Source organism: Pleurodeles waltl, chromosome 5 (assembly GCF_031143425.1).
Source record: "Pleurodeles waltl isolate 20211129_DDA chromosome 5, aPleWal1.hap1.20221129, whole genome shotgun sequence".
NCBI classification, from domain to species: Eukaryota; Metazoa; Chordata; class Amphibia; order Caudata; family Salamandridae; genus Pleurodeles; species Pleurodeles waltl.
In genome coordinates, this window is record NC_090444.1 from 514,298,300 (window position 1) to 514,322,172 (window position 23,873).

Here is a 23,873-nt window from a genome sequence, read left to right on the forward strand (position 1 = left end):
AGGATATTAATTGATCAGTTTCACTACATTTATAGTGTGGGATTCGGTGACACTGTTTTTCTCTATCTAATTTGTAATCAAATATTGATTTTAGCCTGATATAACTGTGTACCTGAAAGATACAATTTAGAGTTCTTGAATAAATGTTGTTGGGCAAATTATACCTCATAAAAGATGGGCAAGTAGCTATTTAAGTTCTCAGTGATTCATTTGCATTGCTGGTTGGTGTTGGGTAACATTATGGGTGTAAAATGTTTCTGATGGTAAACACTCCCACAAGAACGGACCACTGACAACATAAGCCCAAGTTGGCGCTCGAGTCAGCAAAGGCCTAAAATGCAGTTCGTGAGCTGCAGCAAATGATACTCTCATTTGCTGCGCGTTTAGATTATGACATTATTTTTAAATAACATAAGGATGTGTTTAGCAGTATGTTATAATGGTGTTGAGCTAATCTCTACGTTGTCTTTAGAGCGGACAAGGTTGAAATTAAAGGATCTAGCAAATAAATAAAAAAATAGTAGAAAGTTACGGAAATGGCAGGACATTCAACCTCTTTCCTAGGGAAAATATTTTCTGCTTCCTTGTGGTGTCACTTCAGATTGGTATTCAAAGCTGTCATGCAGAGGTGTGCACATCTGTAACCACGAATGGATGGCCCAACCCCAAAAATACATGTCATATATTTAGATATCAGTATATCAACAACAGCACTCATGTTGGTTTGAGCATCCTTTCCAATATATCCCTGTTCCCGCCATGCTCGGGTTCTAGTGCTCGCACAGAGTGCGAAAATCCAAGGCACATGCTACGTGAAAAGGATATGGAGGGAGGCAAACAAAAGGCAGCGGAAAAAGGGCAAACGAATAAAACAATCACAAACATAACATAATATATATATTTGCCTGAACACCAAACCCATTCCAGCACAGATAATGAGACTGAAAGGTCATTGTCAAGCTGACCACTAAAGACAGCACATTCCAGTAGCACACATTATCACGGAACTCCAAACTTGCACCTTATGCAGCCTGAAAATGCAATTAACTGGCTAGTAAAACATTTTTTTTTACTGTTGGCTATTTAGCACATATATAATTGCCATTAATTAGTATTGGTGAAGCCAACGGAAACACAAAAGCAATTTAAACAGCCTTCCAGACTTACAAAAACTCACAAATCAAAGTTAGGAATTTGCAACGCTAATAGGTCTAACTCGAGCAAATGCGTGACCCATTGCTCTTTTATTTCTCTCTATCTCATTGTCCTTTCGCCTAGGAAAACATTCCGTTCTTGGTAGGACATATATTTCACTCTGTGCTTTCTCCAAGGCTACAGTCAAATAGGGTTGACGACAAACGTGGGATGCTGTGTCTCTAACATTCATAGAAAAACACATATTCCTATGTGGGGACCACTTCTTAGAATGTCAACTGTTTTATTATAAAAACACTCCTGTGTCCCAAACACGTTAGCGGGAGATTCCAGCCAGAGGACCACAACTGCATGCTGATTGCCTCACTACAGCTGCTTGCTTAGACGACCGAACCCTTGACCTACATGGGGATGGTGTATTTTTAGACGACAGGCTTCCATACTCTGGTAAGAGGGATGATGCTTTCCCAGGGGGGGAACCTCAAGGGCAGATTAGGAATATTATGCTGTGCTCAAACATAGCATAGGTAGAACTATATATCGCTCCTATTGACAGTATGGGGAGACTGTTTTGTGTTGCACTCTCCTTGTCACCTGCTTGCTTTTGTTGTGTTTTAGCATCCTAGTTATTGCAATACATGCCATTTTATCTAAGATACAGTTACTTAAATGAATCCTTCTTAAACTATATTCTGCCTCTGTTTGTCTTTGCCTGTGTGAGACCTGGGTAACTGAGAGAAAGGGATGAGAATTGATTGACCACGATTCCCCTGAGGAGTACGTCTTGTCAAGCGCCCAGTTGCCACAATCATCCCTGCTCTTGGGTAGAGATGAGGTGCTGCTAGTTAGCTGGAAAACCCGGATTAAGCCAGCATGCGTCCTATGGTGTGCAATTGTACTTAGTACCCACAATCTATGTGATTCTGCCGCCCAAATCCATTAGCCTCATTAGCATAATGAGAACCTACGCAACAGTAGGGTTCTTTGGAGCAAAGACAGGAACGGTGGTACAAAAAAAGTCTGTTGAGGTGGATAGTGCTCTGCATTAAGATTTGCTGTGCGTAAGCCAAAACGCAACTTCTGGAAGGACTTGAGGGCTCATTCCAATAAGGAGGGCCAAGGCTACCACCGCTGCAATGTAACACACGAGTGCCTGCCCCTGGCATCTGTTAAGCCGCGAAGGGGGCGCAGAGCACATGTTCACAAAGCACTACTTCAGTGACAGCTAGGACCAGCAGGAAAGACATTCTGGCTGTTCGGTCCTGCAAACCTTAGTTTGAACCCACTCTACAGACCCTCCTACTTCGGGAGATAATGGTTTGGTATCTGTTCTTAAGGAGAGGAATATGCAGTTAGAAGTGCCCACTAGGAGTGCAAGTTACTTTCTCTCTAACCACAGATGCCTCATTGCCCTCCCTTGTCTGCATTCTGTCAACAGGTCTATTTTTTACCATCTAAAAAAGGACCACAATTGAAGATCTGCACACTGGTACCTCCAGTTCTTTTGTGCTCCACATACAAGAGTGCAGAAAGAGTCATGAAAGAACCACCCATTATCAGGTATGGGTGGTACATATATGAAACTCCACTACTTCACTTTTGGGGCTGAAGTAAGGCAGCACAGGCACGATGCTGTGAAGTACCTGCTCTAAAAAGATTCCAGTCCGATGCATGGTACATATGCTAAAGGTGAGGAATCTACTGTTAGAGTAGTCACCAGAAAGATCATTAACAAAGGTAAGTAAACTTAATTTCTTTGGATATTTTGCTAATTCCTTTTCTGTAGAATCCCCTAAAAGAGGTGATCTAGATAATTTCCCTGGCATAGTATACATGTGGGCGATCCGCTTCTGGAGGAGCTAATTACTTCATTTGTAAACTACAATGCAGTTTGTATATAATTTGTACGGGTGGAAATATTTTTATGTCTTCAGTATGTCACAAAGTCAAATAATGGTAAAAATGTTTTAGTGCTCTTTGCGTCTATCATAATATTTAGAAACTAGCTCTTAATTCTTTATATATATATATTTCAAAACAGGACAGCAACAACCTGCAGTAGCTGTTGCCTACCCCCCGGCGGTGCCTCCAAGACCTCCACACTCACAAGTAAGTAAAATTGGTTTACAGTTTGCTTATCATAGAGGGATCTAAATTGTTGTTTAAATTGTTAAGTATATTGCAGTATTGTACGATAATCACTATGATGTGGGCCTTTGAATATGTACTGCCTGATTAAAATCTCGATATGCTTTTATGCAATGCAAGTTGTGTTTTTTATGTGTTTTTTTTTTTCCTCTGTATTATGCACAAAAGAATAGATTTTGGAACGCACACTGTGCGATTTTGTTGCCATAAGATAATTATTTTCAAGGACCATGCAGCTGCAACTGATAACAGAATTGGGAGATTGCTATTTTTCAGGTGCAATTTTGACTAGTATAATTTTTTGTTAAGAAATGCAGCATGTGTGATAAATATTGAGCTCCAAATGGCAATAAAACGTTGTTAAAGTTGAATGTTTGCACATACCTAATGCTGTTGGCATTAAGCTTTTTAAGCAAGTAATGTGCTTATTGTTCTGCATTTAACCAATATATTATTCTAGTATGGTAATTCCTTCTCTGTATAAAGCACTAATCTTTCATGGTACCGTACTTCAGTAGGAGGCCGTTTAATAAACATAGAATATATGCAAGCGAAATAAAGCGCGCTGAAGGCTGATAATCGACTCTGTAGAAGCTAAATTTCACCTATTTTTCCTAAATTCCATCAGTGAGCTTTCCACTCCGTGCAACACTCATGCGTGTCTCGCAGATCATCACTATACAGTCAGAACACTTCAGTCTCCACATCTCAGACAGCATTGTCCTATGTGTGTTTCAGGGGAAAATGTGCTGACTTTAATTCTGAGGTTTCTCAATTTTCACTCCCCAGTCGATTCCACAGAAATATTCATGTATTTTAACCTATAATCCTCTACTTGTTTAAATAAATATGAGCTTACTCCAGTATTGGATCTTTCATAGATTCACATGCTTGAATACTTCCCTGTCGTCGAGATGGGAGTCCCTGGTGGAATATAAAAACTAGGCCTGAAAATGCATGCACACAATACATGGACTTGGCCTCAATAGAATAAACCATCATAGTCGTTTTGTAAAATAGACCCAAACTCAAACTTGAACCAATCAGATTGCCTCACCCCTCAGAACCTCCTGTGAGGAGCTGCCTTCCCTCAGATTTTCCACTGCGCGTTGTGCTGAGGAATCTTCTTTGAGCTTTTCTGGTGCTTCAAACTGGCTTCCATGTCAGAGACACCAAAGAAAGGCCTTTTCAGATCCTCTGCCTCATGTTTAAAGAAAAGTCTATATGTGGAGGATCCACATAAAGAATGTATTTATTGCCTTTATTGCCTTTACCCCAGCCACAAGACTACGGACGGTACCCTCATCGACGACTGTTTCATCGGTGACGCCGGTTGTGGTCACTATCTCCATGTCGACGGCAGCGGCTGCAGGATCTTTGTCGACGACGTTATCATCCTTGTCGACGCTTTTCTCGCCGACGACACTCCCGGCAACGATTGACCTGACGACACTTCTGTTGATGGCGCCCCGTCGACGACACCTCCATCGACGATGATTCCGACGACGGTCTCGTCTGCGATTCAATCATCATCGGCTACAATATTTCCAATGACGACGATATCGTCGACGCCCCTGTCGACAACTGGTTTCTTGTCCTCAGCTGTTAAGATGTTTCCAACTAAGAGGCAAAGACCATCTACATTGCCTTTGAATCAATCTGCGCAGCATACTCCTCTCAAAAGGCTCTCAGACTCATTTGACACATCACCAAGCAATGTGTCGAGGCTCTTGCCATCTAGGTTTTTGGATGGCGATGATGACGGGGACTTTGATCAGGATACACTGTTTGGGGTGGCTAGGAGTCCTTCGCAGTTGCACGTCAAATGCCAGGAGTACTCGGATGATGACTCATATTATGGTCAGCAGTATTATGACCCAGTCCCACAGCAACCTCAGGGAATGGTATGCTTGCCTTCCGGTCTTGTGTCCGATCTCCGGGCCATGCTGGCAGATTTTAAGCAGCCCTTCTACCGTCAATCGGGAAAGGAATCCACGCCAACAGTGACTGCCCCAGCTACTCCAGCACCTCTGCCAGCTTTTCCTGCTACGCTACAAATTCCTCCTCAGGCTCCACAGAGTCCCCAGGTCCAGGCCTCTTCGGATGAGGCGGAGGAGGAAGGGGAAGTTCTCTCAGACCAAGATGAATGGGATGAATAGGTACTCCCAGCACCCTCTTCACCAGAGCCATTGGCAGTTGAGTCTCCTCCTGAGGACATTGGCTCTTTTCCTAACCTCTTTGAGAGAGCCGCGGTGAGGTTTGAGCTGCATATGCCATCTACGTAGCAGGACTGCTTTTTTTACGACTTCAAAGAGCTGCACAGGAAATCGGTCAGGGCTATACCGATTATTGACCATTTCTGGAATCAAGGACTTAAAATAGTGAAGAACCCAGCGACAGTGCCAGAGGTGATACTAAAGCTGTACAAAAAGTATAAAGCGACTGAGAACGCTCCTGCTTGTCTAGTAGGTCACCCAAAACCAGACTCAGTGGTTCCACAGGCTGCCCAGAGATGCTCCAGGAACCCTTCAGCACCTCTATTGGCACCTCCTTACAAAGATGGAAGGTGCCTGGACAACATCGGAAAGAGGTTTTCTTCTATGTCTGCCATTGTGGTCCGTGCCGCAAATTCCCTGGTGCTCCTGGGCAGATACGACAGACAGCTGTTGTCAGACATCTCACACTCTTTCGATGATCTTATGGATTCTAGCAAGCCAGAAGCAAAAAGATCCTCATGGAAGGTCAGCAGACGTCTGCAGAGGTGATTGACTGCAGGGGCTGGATACCTCTCCTTACTTGACTCGTCACCTGCGACATTGGTGGCAGATCACAAGCGATAAGTGGGTTCTAGATATCATAACTTATGGTCACCTGCTAGAGTTCACTTGCATGCCACTCGAGACTCCACCTGCCCGGGAGCATCAACAACATCTGCTCCTCCTGGAGATAGAGGTCATGTTATCCAAAGGGTAGATAGAGGTGGTCCCTTCGTCGCAACGAGGAAGCAGTTTCTTTTCTCGCTTCTTCCTCATCAGAAAGAAGTCTCAATTGTGGAGACCCATCCTGGATCTGGGGCAGCTCATCAAATATCTCAAGAGGCAATCCTTTCATATGGTAACGTTGAAGGATGTTCTACAGCTTCACAACAGAGGCGATTTCATGGCTTCCCTAGATCTGCAGGATGCCTACATCCACATACCCATTCACCCCAAACACCGAAATTTTTAAAGATTCATGGTAGCCGGCCGGCACTTTCAATTCAAAGTGCTACCTTTCGGTCTCAAATCCGCTCCCCGAATTTTCACAAAATGCATAGCCCCTGTTGCAGCATATCTGAGGCGTTTCAAACACCAGATATTCCCGTATCTTGACGACTGGTTGTGGAGGCTCCAGACATCTCTACCCTACACCACTCTCTCAGGACCACGTTATGTCTCTTCAAGCAACTAGGTCTCACTCTCAACAGAGACAAGTCCCAGATTCAGCCTACCAGACGGATAGTATTTCTGGGTGCTATATTGGATACAACTCTAGTGAAGGCTTTCGCAGGCGAGGAACGTCAACTCAAGCTTCTGACCCTAGCGGAGACAGTTTGAAGAAAAAAGTTTCTTTCAGTTCGAAAGTTGAAGTCATTACTGGGGATGATGTCGTCCTGTATCAATCTAGTTCCACGCTTTCGCCTTTGGATGCGTCCTCTTCAGGAAGAGCTCGACAAACAATGGAGCAGGCGCAAGGTTCTTTCGGGGTCATCATTCAGATAACGACAAAGATGGTTGAATCCCCCTCATTGGTGTTCAACACTAGCAAACATCTCAGAAGGTCTATAATTCTTGGCTCAGATCCCTCCGTTTCCCATCACAACGGATGCTTCGATGGTGGGATGGGGAGCATGTCTCCAGGATCTTCAGGTCAGCTGCAGCTGGCCCCATTCTCATGCTACCCTGCACATCAACCTCCTCAAGCTCAGAGCTGTGTACCTTGCACTGAAAGCGTTTCTACCAAGAATCCGAGGTGCATCAGTGCTTGTCCGGACAGACAATACAACCACCATGCACTACATAAACAAAAAGGGCGGAACTCAGTATCGTTTGCTGTCCACAGAAGCTCAAGTCATCTGGACCTGGTGCATTCAGAATTCAGTGCACATACCAGCGGAACATCTTCCGGGAGTCTGCAACACCACAGCAGACTCACTAAGCAGACTTGGCACATCTTCCCATGAGTGGGAACTGAACCAGACAAAGTTGGACACAATATTTCGCAGGTGGGGAACACCAAACCTAGACCTCTTTGCGACGTCTCAGAATGCGAAATGCCGGTTTTATGCAAGTTGGCATCACCAGCCAGGGTCGTGGGAAAATGCCCTTTCGATAGCATGGTCAGGGATTTATGCCTACGCCTTTCCTCCGATACCGCTTCTTCCACAGGTCATCAGCAAGATCAAATTGGAGCCCTGCCAAATAATTCTAATTGCGCCAGCCTGGCCACATCAACTGCGGTACACAGAGCTTCTGTTGCTGTCTCCGTGTCCTCCCATCAGGTTAGCACCTATACCGGACCTGCTCACCATCAGCCAGGGCCAAGTGAGGCATCCGGATCCCAATTCTCTAAGATTATGTGCATGGCTCCTGAGTTCAGTGAATTCGGCCATCTAAATATTCCTGTTGAATGTTAAACCGTTATAGTCAAAGAACGTGCCGATAGCACTAATAAAGCATATACTTTAAAAGTGGAAACAATTTTGTTTATGGTGTGCTACAAATGACATTCATCCGCTTACATCTGCTCCAGAGCAGGTCTTACCTTACCTTCTCCATCTGGCTCGGTCTGGTCTCGTGCATCCATCTATTAAGGTTCACCTAGCTGCCATCTCAAGATTTAGATGACTGTCCAAAGGACTCGTTCCTCTGGTCTCATTGGCTTATCAAGCAGTTTATGAAAGGTTTGTTCCAATCCTTTTCTTTAGCTAAACGACCTCCTCCATCTTGGCAGCTGAATACAGTCCTGAGCCAGTTGATGAAGGATCCATTTGAGCCTATTCATAAACCAGACATTAAGTATCTTACCTGGAAGGTAGCGCTCTTCTTAGCGTTAACATCTGCTCGTAGAGTAAGCGAGATCCAAGCCTTTACCATCCAGGAACCTTTCATGAAGTTTACAGATGATAGTCATCCTATGGACAAACCCAAAATTCATTCCCAAAGTACCATCTGACTTCCACATGAATGAGCCAGTAGTGCTAAAGACTTTCTCTCCACGGCCTCAGGCTGGGGCAGAAAGATTGCTGCATTCCTTGGACGTCAAACCATGCCTTAAATTTGATTTGCAGCTAACATCCTCGATCAGAAAGTCCAATCAACTGGTTTGTAGCATTTAGTGCGCCCAGAAGAGGGCATCCTGTTACTAAACAAACCATTTCTAGATGGATCTCAAGTGCCATAGCCTTTTGCCATCAGAAGGCTGGTCGACCCCTGGACACCAGAGTTCTTGCACATTCTACCAGGGCAGTATCTACATCCTGTGCGCTCTTCTCTGGGGTATCACTACCAGATATCTGTCGAGCAGCCACGTGGAGGACAACACACGACTTCACAAAGCATTACTGCCTGGATGCAGAGACGCTCCGAGATGCAGTAGTGGATCAAGCAGTCCTTACACATTTGTTCCGATAAGGTGAGCTGTTTGTTTTCCCACCATCCGCTTCTGATAGAATATCACTTTTTCTGTTCAGTATTAATGTACCTCTCTGGCATATTCATTTATGTTTCAGAAGGTTAACTTTTGTTGCTTTGCATTTAACTGTCTAATGCTAATGGTGTTTGATGATCAGATGAACAGTGTTGGTTACTACAGAAAATGTGTTAGTTACTGCTTGCTACTCTTTTTCAAGCATGCAAATCTATGAAAGTTCCAATACTGGAGTAAGAAATAAGTTACTTACCTGTTACTGTATTTCTCCAGTATTGGAAGCTTTCATAGATTCACATGCGGCCCACCCGCCTCCCCGGGGGAGCTCACCTTCTCTCTTCTCAGTGTTCTTTGTTATTACAGCACTTATGCTCGGAAAATCTGAGGGAAGACAGCTCCTCACAGGAGTTTCTATGGGGTGAGGCAATCTGATTGCTTTGAGTTTGGGTCTGTTTTACAAAACGACTATGATGGGTTATTCTATTGAGGCTTAGTCCATGTATTGTGTGCATACATTTTAAGGCCTAGTTTTTATATTCCACCGGGGACTCCCATCTTGACGACGGGGAAGTATTCAAGCATGTGAATCTATGAAAGCTTCCAATATTGGAGAACTACAGTTACAGGTAAGTAACCTATTTCTTTTGAGGTTGTATAAGCTCTTTTGTATGTTGGTCGTTGTTGAAATACTGAATTATACCCAACTGTTAGAGTTTTGTCCCCTGCAATCCTCTGTAGCCTGTTTTACGATTGCTCTTGTGGAGCACCAGAATCAATTCCTGTAAAATGAGTTGTTGTTAAAAAATGCATGTTTGTGTAAAACAAAATTTGTTTCTCTAAGTGCAATGTTAATTTAGCTAGCGGAAACAATGTAATCTCGTTATAAGATGAATATGAGGTTTCTGTGACATTGGGTTTCTCTAACTGTATCAGTGACTTGAGGCCTCGTAATAATTTTTTCTCAGTTTTTCTTTATTAATTTACAGTAGAGTTAACAACATAATTTCAATATAAAGAGGGCCAACAAATGTGTACATAGCGACAGTTGTTGCATAGCCATAAGAGCACTGGTGTGGACGGTTTTTCACATGTGAACATACTGAAAATGTTTTGTATTGTACAACAGAAATAAACAACCCAATAAAGAATAGCAAAAAGCTGGTTAGTTTGACAAGCTATGGACTAGGCTTCTTGAATCAAATAGAGCTCTCTATTGCTTGTGGTATGCAAAGGAGTAAGACCTATTAGAGTGTGGTAACCACCTACGACAACCACACAGCGTGTCTGGTTATAGTGTGCCTGAGAACACTACTTGCCTACCTACCATCAATCAAGCAACCGGATGGACCTCAAGGTGGTTTTTGGTCCGTCTTTGCTTTTAGTTTTTCTAAGTATCCAACCCAATGTGCAAAGCGATAGGCACTAACATTTACAGGTCACATTTTGGCCAACGCATCTATTTCAGTGTAAGCCCATTTCTTTAGATCTCTCACTCATACCCCTACCGTATGCTAAGAGAATTTGTGCAAAGAGAATTTGCAAGTTGTGCAAAGAGAATTTCCAAGTTGTAGCAATGCTATCTATAAACCTATTCATACATTTAGTCACTTTTGTATGTGAGATCATTCCAAACAGGGAGTTTGTTGCCCCCTTAGGTAGACTTCTACTCGTGATGTCAGAAACCTGCAATAACACTTCTTCCCAATATTTCCCAGTAGTCAGTCACAGCCACTCCAAGTGGTAAAAGCCCTCCTCCACTGTGCAGTGTGGGAGGCACCTGGGTACATGCGTCAAACAACACAGGGGGGGCCAAATCAGTGTGATACAAATATTTGAATTACATCTATTCAGTCTTCCTATTTTGGAAATGTTTCTAATAGTGTAACACTGCACCGAGTTGGCACCTATTAATTCCTTTCTTATTCAGGATTCTCACCATTCTTTAAGTGTGTTCAGCCTCAAACCCCCCCCCTTGGACCACTTCATGATATTGCAAAGACCTGTATAAGTATATCACTGCTTGTCTGGCACGCCACCATGTAAAAAGCATTTGAAGCAAGGGAGAGCTCTCAGGGGCACTGTGGGGTTTGTTACGCTTCCAATAGAGTTGATGTGTCAGTGCTGAGTATAGAAGAAAATTCCCAGGGGCCAGACCATAAGACTCCATTACATTGTCTAAGAATTGAAGCGTTCCATCTTCAAAAAACAACACACACACACACAGACACGTGTGGAGCCCTGGCACTTTCCATGGTCTTACATAGTGTGATACCATTTATCCCATGCATCACCCATAGAGGAAGGACTTGCGCAAAAGGTGTCTGTCTACCTCGTGAGTGAACTTAGGTTCTCCAGCACTATTTGGCAACTCTCAAAAGTACATTCCCTTTGCTGTTACCTAGTCTGTAAGCTGTCCCTCATAGCTACCCTAGCATACCCTGTTCCTGTGTGTCCTTAAACCAAAGCCCACTGGCCCAGGCCACGGCCTCTACCCAGCCACCACTTTGACCACTTTAGTGGATCAGCAGCATAATAGAGCTCATAATTAAGAGCACCCAATCCACTCTATGCTAATGGGAGATATAATTTGGACACCACAACTGCATGTACTTGTGCCCCATATTAGGGCAGGTACTGTGACTGGAGCTCTAGAAAGATAAGTTCCTCTGGGACTGCTGGAAAGAAATACAGCAGTTGGAGAAGAACCGTCTCATAGAAGCTAACACCCTACCCAGATTCCTATTCACTAGATGTTTCTCATCATGGTATGTGTAAACACCCAAATATTTAATAATGTTCAACTTCCACTGCAGGATAGTAGCATGTAGCAAGGCATTCTGCTCTTCAAGCAATTTGGTCACTAGGAACAAGCAAGATTGTCCCAGTTTATCTTGAGGCTCTACCAAACGCCTCTAATAAATCTATCAAATGCTGTAGGTTATTACCATTTCCACAGAGATAAATTAAGGCATCATCTGCATACAAAGACGCAATGTGCCATTTTCCAGCAACTTCAGGGCTCCCAGTCTGGCTCCTTTGCACGTAGTGCTCACACCAGCAGATCCCTAGCAAGCACGAAGATAATAGGGGGCAAGGGACATCCCTGTTGTGTACCTATGGATATCCTTACAGGGCCAGACACCAGTTTGCCTGTTAGCACTCTAGCTACTGAAGAAGAGTAAAGAAGCTTTTACCCAGGCCAAACATTTGTGGCCTAGCCCTAGCTTGCAAAGCAGGTACAGCCAACCCCAGGTAAGCTATCCCCGCCAAATTTGCGTTCTTTTTTTCCAATTTCCTAGGGATTCTAAAGGTACCCAGAGTTTCTGGGTTTACCTGGAGGAGACCAAGAAATTAGCCAAAACACACCTAGAATTTAGATTTTTTTTTTTAAACAAATGGGAAAAAAGGGCTGCCGAGGAAGGCTTGTGTTTTTTTCCCTGAAAATAGCACCAACAAAGGGTTTGCAGTGCTAAAATCACCATCTTCCCAGCTTTCAGGAACAGGCAGAGTTGAATCAGAAAAACACATTTTTCAACACAATTTTGGCATTTTACTGGGACATAGTTCATTTTTACTATTTTTGGTGCGGTCAGCCTCCTTCCAGTTAGTGACAGGAATAGGTGTGAAACCAATACTGGATCCCGGAAAGCTAAGCATTTCTGAAAGGTAGACAACATTCTGAATTCAGCAAGGGGTCATTTGTGTAGATCCTACAATGTTTTCGTACAGAAAATATCAGCTGAAATAAAAAATATTGAAATTGAGCTGAAAAAAACTGCCATTTTTCTCCACATTTTACTCTAGCAATATACCGTTACGTGTGCTGGACTATTCTGGTTGCAGGGATATATAGGGCTTGAGGGTTCATCAATATCCCCGAGTACCCAAAGCCAATAAATGATCTGCACCTTGCAATGGGTTTTCATTCTATTCCGGGTATACAGCAATTCCTTTGCTGAAATATAGAAAGTGAAAAATAGGTATCAAGAAAACCTTTGTATTTCCAAAATGGCCACAAGATAAGGTGTTGAAGCAGTGTTTATTTGCACATCTCTGAATTCCAGGGTGCCCATACTAACATGTGAATTACAGGCCATCTCTCAAATAGCCGTCTTTTTAACACACTGTCTTACATTTGGAAGGAAAAAATGTAGAGAAAGACAAGGGGCAAGAACACTTGTTGTGCTATTCTGTGTTCCCCCAAGTCTCCCGATAAAAATGGTACCTCACTTGCGTGGGGAGGCCTAATGCTTGCGACAGGAAAGGCAATATGGACACATCACATTTTTACACTGAAATCTGACGTGTTTTTTGCAAAGTGCCTAGCTGTAGATTTTGGCCTCTAGCTCAGCCAGCACCTAGGGAAAACCTACCAAACCTGCGCATTTTTTAAAACTAGACTCCTAGGGGAATCCAGGATGGGCTGACTTGTGGGGCTCTCACCACGTTTTGTTACCCAGAATCCTTTGCAAACCTCAAAATGTGACCAAAGAAACACTTTTTCCTCACATTTCGGTGACCGAAAGTTCTGGAATCTGAGAGGAGCCACAAATTTCCTTCCACCCAGCGTTCCCCCAAGTCTCCCGATAAAAATGGTACCTCACTTGTGTGGGTAGGCCTAGTGCCCGCAACAGGAATAGATCACACAATGGTCAATGTTGGTCCTTACATGAGGCAACTGTTGACCCTGGTGTTTTTATTCACCATTTCAGCTCTGCAGGGTATTCTGGGTTAGAAACCTTTGGGGAATCCGCACAAGTCACACCTCTGTGGACTCCCCCGGATGTCTAGTTTCCAGAAATGTTTGGGTTTAGTATGTTTCTCTATATGGCCACCGAACCCAGGACCAAAAACACAGGTGCCTGGCTAACAAAACCAGTTTGATTTGTGATAGGTAATTCCGATATCTCTATATTACGATTTGGGCGGTGGAAGTTTTGGGGCTGAACTAAATGGGGAGCTCCCAGGAGAGCGCTCTCTCTCTGTGCTTGCCGCCGCATTTACCTGCTCTCTGGGTTGGGCTAACCCACTATTGCCCCGTTGCACAGACTGCTTGCGAAGGGACAGCAGAACTGTCCTCATCACCTCCCTTATAATTTACTGGAGGAGTTATCCAATGGGACTTCTCCGACTGAAAAATCACTCCCAGAGTCTGCGCCATTGTCCTACCCCTCAGATGCTGTCTCAGTCTCTGATCCTATGTCAGAGCAGTCATCCATCAAGATGCCATCTCTGCTGTTAGCTAAACTGTTGCTCTAAAATACTAGCCTACATACAGTCACAAAATTGCTGGTGTGTGATACGTGCAACAGTAGAGGCCACCTTACCTGCGCTTCTTCCCTCAATCAGCACGTTCTTTCAAGACACTCAAAAAACACCTTGTCACATACCATTCGTCAGTCTTTAGCACCTCCTGCGCCCAGTCCAACTATCAATATTGGTGCTCCCACGTCCTCCTCCTTGGATTCCCTCATTACGATCCAGCAAAAGTGCCTTTCATCTCTCCATAGCCGCTCCCCCATCCCGCACATACATTTCATTTGTATTATAGCGCAGGTAATGGCTGACTTCACTAATGTACTCAGCTATTTACATAAAATACAGATTTGCTCTTTGCAGTAGGCATATAAACCTTTGGCGCTTCTTTATGGCACTAAACTGCCACTAGACAAAAGTCTGATCCTTTTGTAGCAGAAACATAATCACAAGACTTAGTTGACGTTTTTTTATTGCTGCCTAAAAGCTACAGTTGAAATGCGTCCGTTGAAGTATGTGCATTGCTTTGAAGACGCAAGCTGCAACTGCAATACAACTGGTGGCAAATAATATATATATATATTTATTTATATATATATATACGTATATATATATATATATATATCACTTAGAGCCTCATCCATATTGCGTTTCTATCAAAGCTCCTTTACAAAGGTTGTTTCCCCAGCAATAAAAATTTACACAGCTAAGGCTCAAAGTGCAGCCCTGTACGGAGCGGAGGTATGGGGTTATGCTAACTGCAATAAGATCAGGGTGGGGGAAAACAACTTTGCAAGGGCTTTAATTGCATGTCCACGCACCACACCCTTGCTTCCATTATTTCTAGATCTGGGGTTAAGCCGAGTAGCAGATCTAGCTACTCTAAGACCTCTCCTTTATTGGATCAGGTTATGGATAACCCCCGAACTAGATATATATAAGACCGCATTACTCGATTTATTGAAATGCCAAAATGCTAATACTCTTCCCTGGATTCGCCATGTGGCCCATTGGCTCCGGCTTTTGGGTCTGGGCGACTATTGGGAAAATCCCCATAAATTAGAGAGACGGCACAAAAATGTTTTAAAGTTAACCTATTGGTCTTACGTTAAGGACAACTACATAACCCATAAATCCCATGGTCGCTTAACTAATTCCTTTACTGATATTAAATGGTCCCCAAAGTTTGAACTCTATTTGGATGTTATACCGGATTTGCAAGGCAAGAGCTTATATGCAAGGTTTCGTTTTGGCTCTCTGCCCCTGATGTCATTGATTCATAGGTGGGGGTCGATTAATCTTCCCGATATATGCCCTGCCTGTGGCAGTATTTTTGAAACCATTGAGCATTTCATGTTCTTCTGCCCAGCCTATGCGATTCCGCGAACAAAATGGATCCGCAAGATTTGCAGGGACATGGGATTTAAGAATTGCTCTTTGGCTCTACGGGTTCTAAAAAGCCATAATTCAGCTGACGTAATCCTTTCAGTAAGCAAGTATTTAGCAACAGCTTGGCGCATACGTTGCCATCTTCAAAAAGTTATTTAAGGTCTTATCCCTATATAGGTAAGATTTAGAGTCATATGTGCAATTCAAGTTATTGCTTTAATGTTTTTACACCTATTTACAGACATGTATTTATTTATTCACTTAAGAATTATTATATTTTGTTTTATGTGCTTTTATGGTCATTGATGAACTAAGTTGATGATGAAGATGATGACGAACTATTGACCATGCGGTTTGGACAGGGCTTGGAATAGATTTTTTAGACATTATGTAGGTAATCATCATGTGTTTCTGCCATTTTAACACTAGTATTAGCCACAAAGAGCTATTTTTTATGCACCTGTCTGGTACTCGTGCCATTTTAACATGAATCCGATAACCATTTTAAGTTATTATATAAGCTTTTTATCACACTGTGCTTGTGTCTTAATGACTTGACAGTGCTTAAACTTGCCAAATGATTGTGCCGGTAGTAGGCTCTCTTTGTTAAAGTATGCCATCTAAATTATTAAGGAATTGTATTACTATGTAACATCAAATTAGCACTTTAAATCTTTATATCTTGGGTCGGATAGTTTGTATTTATCTTGATGATGATACCACCTGGGAAATTTGTATTTGAAACCACCTCATATTGTTTTAAGAGCTTTTAAATATTTGTACTATTTTAACGTTATGAAGTAAACGTTTCAGAAACCCTGGTATCTAAATGTTAAGCTATGTATCGGGAATAATGGTGGATTATAGTAGGCCATTTCCTATAGAAGCTTTTCTTATTCTAAACCTTATTATTCTTAGCCAGTGTAAAAGCATAATGAAGCAAACGTACCTTTTTTGTACAATTTAATATGTAACTTTTATGACCCATGGTCGAATAAAGTATATATGAACTATATATCACTTTCATATGTGGGTCTGGTTTTCCTGGGGGCCGATCGCAGCCCCCAGGGAAACCACACGTGCATTGACAAAAGTGATCTATATATATATATATATATATAAAGTAGTTTTCAAAGAATCTACGCAGGGGGGCTGCAGAGGAAGTGATGTGTTGGAAAGTAAAGTGATGCATTGATTGTTCCGGCACAGCGTAAGTGATGCATCGATTCTTTCCTCGAGGGCAAAGTGATGGGTCAATTTTCCGGTGTGCACCCCCGGCTCCTTATTGCAGTGTGGGGATATTTTGATGCCCAGGGACGATCCGTGGAAAATCCAAAACACACTGGGAGGATAAAACAGGCACTGCATCGATCCAGTAGGAGATGCAGCAATTTTTTAGCCACAAGACAGGCACTGCGTCGAATTTTGCAGGTGTTTAATTGATTTTCCGACACAGTGGATTTTCTCTCTCTGGTGAAGTCTTTGATGGCCCTGAGACTTCTTATCAGAGGCAGGCTCATTCCAAGCCCTTGGAGATCACCTGTGGGTGAAGGCAGAGTCCAGGGTGCCAGAGGCAGCAGGGCAACAAGCAGGAGAGCAGGCCTTCCTGAATTGAGAGCCTCTCCACCCTTCTTGCCCAGGAAGACCCATCAGTATGCAGGTGCAGCTGTGTGTCCTTTGTTTATGGCTGTCTGAGTGGAATGCACAAGGGGAGCTGTCAATCAGTACACACCAGACGAACGAGTTACTTACCTTCGGTAACGACTTTTCTGGTGGATACATTAGCTACCTGTGGATTCCTCACCTCATGAATACTCCCATGGCGCCAGCATTCGACGGAAATCTTCTTACTAGTCTCTGCACGTCGACGAGGACGTCACTGTCTCGCACGCGACGCCGTCTGACGTCATACAGGCAATAAGAGGTCCTGCAGACGTCAGTACCAATCATTTTTTACGTGCATGAGAACAACCAGGCAATGCAATGAAAGAGCAAGGCAACATCCATTATATTGTAAAAATACACCACATTGTATGAATAACTGTAAATCTTTTTATGTACATATATATATATATATATAAAACTCTCTCTTTTAAAATATATACACACACCAAGTATATACATAAAGATATATACACATATACATATATATATATATATATATATAAATATATAATATATACATCTATTGCACCCTCAAAGACCAAGAGGAGCGCACTCAAGGATTACTTGGCAAGACCATAAAGGCAACGGGGAGGCGGGTGGGACCGTGAGGAATCCACAGGTAGCTAATGTATCCACCAGAAAAGTCGTTACCGAAGGTAAGTAACTCGTTCTTCTGATGGATACAACTACCTGTGGATTCCTCACCTCATGAATAGAGTCCCAAAGCAGTACCACGCCCGGCGGTGGGTGCCTAAATGGTCAAACCAAGAAATCCTGCAGCACTGACCGTGCAAAATGGCCGTCCCTTCTAACCTCAGAATCTAAACAGTAATGTTTTGCAAAAGTGTGAAGGGACGACCAAGTTGCGGCCTTGCAGATGTCGACCACAGGAACACCTCTGGCTAAGGCCGAAGTGGCCGACTTAGCTCTGGTGGAATGAGCTCTAATGCCCTCAGGAGGATCCTTCTTTGCCAAATAGTAACATATTTTAATGCAAAGAACAACCCACCTGGATAGTGTTCTCTTGTGGACTGCCTTTCCTCTCCTCTTGCCCACGTATCCAATAAACAGCTGATCCTCCAGCCTGAAATCCCTTGTTCTATCGATAAAGAAGCTCAACGCTCTCTTTGGGTCCAGACGGTGCAGTCTTTCTTCCTCTTTGGAAGGATGAGGCGGAGGATAGAACGTGGACAAAGTAATTGCCTGAGCCAAATGGAAGGGTGAAACAACCTTCGGGAGGAAAGCAGCCTTGGTCCTCAACACCACCTTATCCCCATAAAAAGTTGTATAAGGGGGTTTTACTGATAAGGCCTGCAACTCACTCACTCTCCTTGCTGATGTTATAGCTATCAGGAAGACTGTTTTTAAAACCAAATACCTCAAGGGGCAAGAATGCATAGGTTCAAAAGGGGACCCCATAAGGAAAGTCAGGACTAAGGACAAATCCCATTGCGGCATAACGAATGGCTTTGGAGGATATTGATTTAGAAGACCTTTCAAGAATCTGATAACAATAGGGGATTTAAATAAAGATGGTTGGTCTGGAAGACATATGAAGGCTGACAAGGCCGATAAATAACCTTTAATGGTAGCCACTGCACAACCTTTCTGCGCCAGAGATAGAGCAAAAGACAAAACGTCCGATAGATGAGCATGTAAAGGATCAATCTGCCTCTCTCCACAACACGCAACAAATTTAGACCACCTATTAGCGTAGATAGATTTAGTGGAGTGTCGCCTGGCCGCTAATATAACATCCACTACCTCAGGCGGGAGAGAGAAGGAACTCAGGTTGCCCCGTTCAATCTCCAGGCATGTAGGTGCAGACTCTGGAGGTTGGGGTGTAGAACCTGCACCTGCGACTGTGAGAGGAGGTCTGCCCTGAAAGGGAGACGTAGCAGCGGGCACGTTGAGAGTTGGAGAAGGTCGGAGTACCACACCCTCCTTGGCCAATCCGGAGCTATTAAGATTACTAGAGCCCGGTCTTGGCGAATCTTCCTCAATACTCGAGGAATCAAGGGTATGGGAGGAAACGCGTAAAGCAACTGGCCGCACCAGGTCATTTGAAACGCGTCCCCCAACGCTTCCTGCATCGGATACTGAAGGCTGCAGAACAACGGACAATGCGCGTTCTCTCGAGTGGCGAACAGATCTACCCGAGGAAACCCCCACTTCTGGAAGATTAAACGGACTTGATCTGGATGGAGACGCCACTCGTGGTCTGCCGAGAAGTGGCGACTGAGACTGTCCGCACGCACGTTCAAAACTCCGGCCAGATGGTTTGCTATCAAGCAAATCCGATGGTCCTTTGCCCAGGACCATAGTCGAAGAGCTTCTCTGCAGAGAAGGTACGACCCCACTCCTCCCTGCTTGTTTATGTACCACATCGTGGTAGTATTGTCCGTTAGGACCTGTACCGACTGACCACGAAGGGAAGGGAGGAAGGCCTTGAGAGCCAGACGTACAGCCCGTAACTCTAACAGATTGATGTGAAAAATCTGTTCCTCTGGAGACCAAAGACCTTTGATCTCCAGATCCCCCAGATGAGCTCCCCACCCTAGAGTGGAAGCATCCGTTATGACTGTGGCCACTGGTGGCGACTGCTGGAACGGCTTTCCTTGTGAAAGATTGTTGCTTGCAATCCACCACTTCAAATCCACAGCAGCATCTCTGGAGATCTTGACAGTACCCTCTAGATCCCCTCTGTGTTGAGACCACTGCCTTCGGAGGCACCACTGAAGAGCCCTCATGTGCCAGCGAGCATGCGTGACCAACAGAATGCAGGAGGCAAAAAGACCGAGCAGACGAAGGACCTTGAGGACTGGAACTACCGCTCCATTTCGAAACATTGGAACCAAATCCTGAATATCTTGAATCCGCTGAGGCGGAGGAAAGGCCCGACCCAATGTTGTATCCAGTACTGCCCCTATGAACAGGAGGCGCTGAGAGGGCTCTAGGTGAGATTTGGGCTCGTTCACCGAAAAGCCCAGGTCGAACAACTGGGTTGTTGACTGCAGATGACGCAACACAAGCTCCGGGGACTTGGCTTTGATCAACCAATCGTCCAAGTAAGGGAATACTGCTATCCCCTTCCTTCTGAGCTCTGCCGCAACCACCGACATCACCTTCGTGAAGACTCGAGGTGCTGAAGTAAGACCAAACGGAAGGACCGCAAACTGGTAGTGTTGCGATCCCACCACAAACCGGAGATACTTCCTGTGTGACTTGAGTATCGGGATATGAAAGTAAGCATCCTGCAAGTCGACAGACACCATCCAGTCTTCCATGTTCAACGCCAAAAGCACCTGTGCTAGGGTCAGCATCTTGAACTTTTCCTGCTTGAGGAACCAATTCAAGATCCTCAGGTCCAGAATTGGTCTCAAACGACCATCCTTCTTGAGAATCAGGAAATACCTTGAGTAAACTCCTTGACCCCTTTCCTGCTCCGGGACCAACTCCACCGCGCCCTTTAAAAGGAGGACTTCTACCTCCTGTTCTAGCAACAGGAGGTGTTCTTGTGAACAATACGAAGGGCGGGGCGGGATGAGGGGCGGAAACTCCCGAAAGGGAAGGGTGTAGCCTTTTCCCACAACACTGAGAACCCAAGTGTCCGACGTAACAGTCTCCCATTTGGTGAGAAAATGCTGTAATCTTCCCCCTACAGGAGAGGAGTGAGTGGGAAATGGTGGAAGCCTAAGGCTGCTTCCCCTGCTGCACCCCGCCAGAGGATGAGGAAGAGGCAGAGTGCTGCTGAGAAGCTCCCCTGGTGCGGACCCTACCCCTCCCCCTAAAAGATCTATAGGGATGGGAAGAGGCAGGTTGCTGATATCTTCCCCGAAAGGAAGAGGAGGAAGAGCCACGCCCAAATCCACGAAACCTCCTGAAGAATCTGGAAGAGGCCGTGGAAGAAGGAGCTTGGAGTCCCAACGACTTAGCCGTGGCCCTGCTCTCCTTAAACCGTTCCAAGGCCGAATCAGCCTTAGCCCCAAACAGTTTGTCCCCATCAAACGGGAGATCCAACAATGTGGACTGTACATCTGCCGAAAAGCCCGAGTTACGGAGCCAGGCCTGTCTCCTTTCCACCACAGTTGTGCCCATTGCTCTGGCTACCGAGTCGGTGGTATCCAGTCCCGTCTGGATAATTTGGGTCGCAGCAGCCTGGGCATCAGAGACAAGATCCAAAAGACCCTGGGGAAGCTCTGTAAACGAAGAGGAGATGTCATCCATCAGAGCATGAATATACCTCCCCAGGATACAGGTTGCATTGGTGGCTTTTAATGCCAGACTGCAGGACGAAAAAATCTTCTTCGACTGCGCCTCCAGCTTTTTTGAATCTCTGTCCCCAGGCACCGTCGGAAAAGAACCAGGCGCTGACTTGGACGAACAGGAGGCCTGCACAACCAAGCTCTCCGGCGTAGGGTGCCTAGATAGGAAACCAGGATCAGTTGGAGCCGTCCGATACCTCCTGGCCACGGCTCTGTGAACTGCTGGGGAAGATGCCGGCTTCTTCCACACCTCTAAAACCGGATCCAGCAGAGCGTCATTAAAAGGTAATAGAGGCTCCGCCGCGGCTGAGGCCGGATGCAACACCTCTGTCAAAAGGTTTTGTTTCGCCTCCACCACCGGCAAAGGCAGGTCCAAAAAACTAGCTGCCTTCCGTACCACTGTATGAAAGGAAGCAGCTTCCTCAGTATATTCCCCCGGGGACGAAAGGTCCCACTCAGGGGAAGTGTCCAGCCCACTGGCCGACTCCAGTCCACGCAGCCCATCACCCGAGTCCTCTAGCTCTCCTTCCTCTAGGGCTCGTTGGTACTCCTGCTCTTCTAGTACCCGGAGAGCACGCCTCCTTGAATGCAGTCGTTGCTCAATCCGCGGAGTCGACAATACCTCCGCCGAAGTCGGAGATCGGCGCCGATCTTCCGAAGCCACCGACGCCGCATCCGGCGCCACAGGTAACTTCGGCGCCGACTGAAGAGCAGTTGAAACGGATGGACCCATCGGAGTCACAGGCCGAAATCTCGACGTCGACGGGATGGAAATCCCTGGGGCCAATCCCTCCGAAGCCACCGGAGCGGCCACCGGCGCCGACACTGGCGCCGAGCCCACGTTCCCAAACGGGAGAAAGGGCATAATGGGTGCCGGCCGAAGAGGCGCAGGATCACCCAAAGAAAAGGCCAAAGGCCCAGCCGGAGCACCCCCTGGAGCCATCTGTTGGAAGATGGCATACATCGCATTCAAGAATGCGGAACTATCGGCTCCAGGGGTGGGAAAAGCCGGATACTGGGGTGCCTGACTCGGAGGCGACCCCGACGCCGGCCTCGGCGTCTGCGCCGGAGAAAACACTTGAGGCTCCAATACCTCAATCACCGACGCCTGTCCAGGCGAAGTTGGAGACGCCGGAGAGGGCAACGGCGTCGAAGGATGCGGCGTCACCGTGGGGCTGACCTCCCATGTTCTTCGGCGCCGATCCGGAGACCTGGAACGAGCCTCCCTTGAATGACGCCGAGATTCTCTACGGCGCCGGGAGTCTCGATGACGCCGATGTCTTGGAGAAGGCTTTTTCTTGTGATGCTTCTCCTTTGACTTGGCCATAAACAGCTTCGCCTCGCGTTCTTTAAGGGCCTTCGGATTCATGTGCTGACATGAATCACAAGTCGAGACGTCGTGGTCGGAGCTCAAACACCAAAGGCAATCGGAATGAGGATCCGTCACCGACATCTTGCCTCCACACTCACGACAAGGCTTAAATCCAGACTTTCTCTGCGACATTATTTCCACAGAGAAAGAGTACGCAGCAAGATATACACTGTAACCGCAAGAGTAACAGTTGCTCCCTCGAAGATAACCGTTTCGAATGCACGGAAAAAAGGGAACTGACGTCTGCACGTCGTCGAGGACCTCTTATTGCCTGTATGACGTCAGACGGCGTCGCGTGCGAGACAGTGACGTCCTCGTCGACGTGCAGAGACTAGTAAGAAGATTTCCGTCGAATGCTGGCGCCATGGGAGTATTCATGAGGTGAGGAATCCACAGGTAGTTGTATCCATCAGAAATGGATTGGAGACAGGCTGTAAGGGACAGAAAGCAGTAAGTGCAGAAAAATGCCTACATTCTAAAAGTGGCATTTCGAAAATAGTCATGTTAAATCCAGCTTCACCAGTGTGGGAATCTGGCTCTCTATATAGTGTACTAAAATGAGGTTTACTCTGCAGAGAGTCCATTGGATCCCAAATTGGTATTGCAGAGGCAAAACTAGATAGGTCTAATGCTTTATTTGTGGTAGTGTGGGCGAGCAGTTAGGCTTATCCGAGGGTTGTGCTAAGCATTTGTTGTATTCATGGAGGCAATAAATGAGACACACACTCAAAGAATAAATTCAAGACCAATTTAGAAAAATAAAATTTCTTTTTATATGTGTTTCAAAACCAAGAACTTCATAATTAGATCTTCAAGCACTTTGCAGTTTAAAATATCAACATGGTTACATTTTTCAGTTCAGCCATGTTAACCCATGGGAGGAAAACAAGAATGCAGTTTAGAAGGTAAGTCCTCGACTTATAAATCCAGTCTTT

At 45.2% G+C, this 23,873-nt stretch overlaps 1 protein-coding gene across 6 annotated transcripts in view; it reads left to right on the plus strand.

Annotated features, from left to right (window-relative positions):
- Positions 1-23,873, plus strand: part of REPS1 (RALBP1 associated Eps domain containing 1) — a 748,137-nt gene that overhangs the window by 566,151 nt on the left and 158,113 nt on the right. For all 6 annotated transcript variants that reach the window (XM_069234311.1, XM_069234314.1, XM_069234310.1 and 3 more), the window contains one exon: positions 3,197-3,264. In XM_069234311.1, coding sequence (XP_069090412.1) covers positions 3,197-3,264 — 68 coding nt within the window. The remainder of the gene's footprint in view (positions 1-3,196; positions 3,265-23,873) is intronic.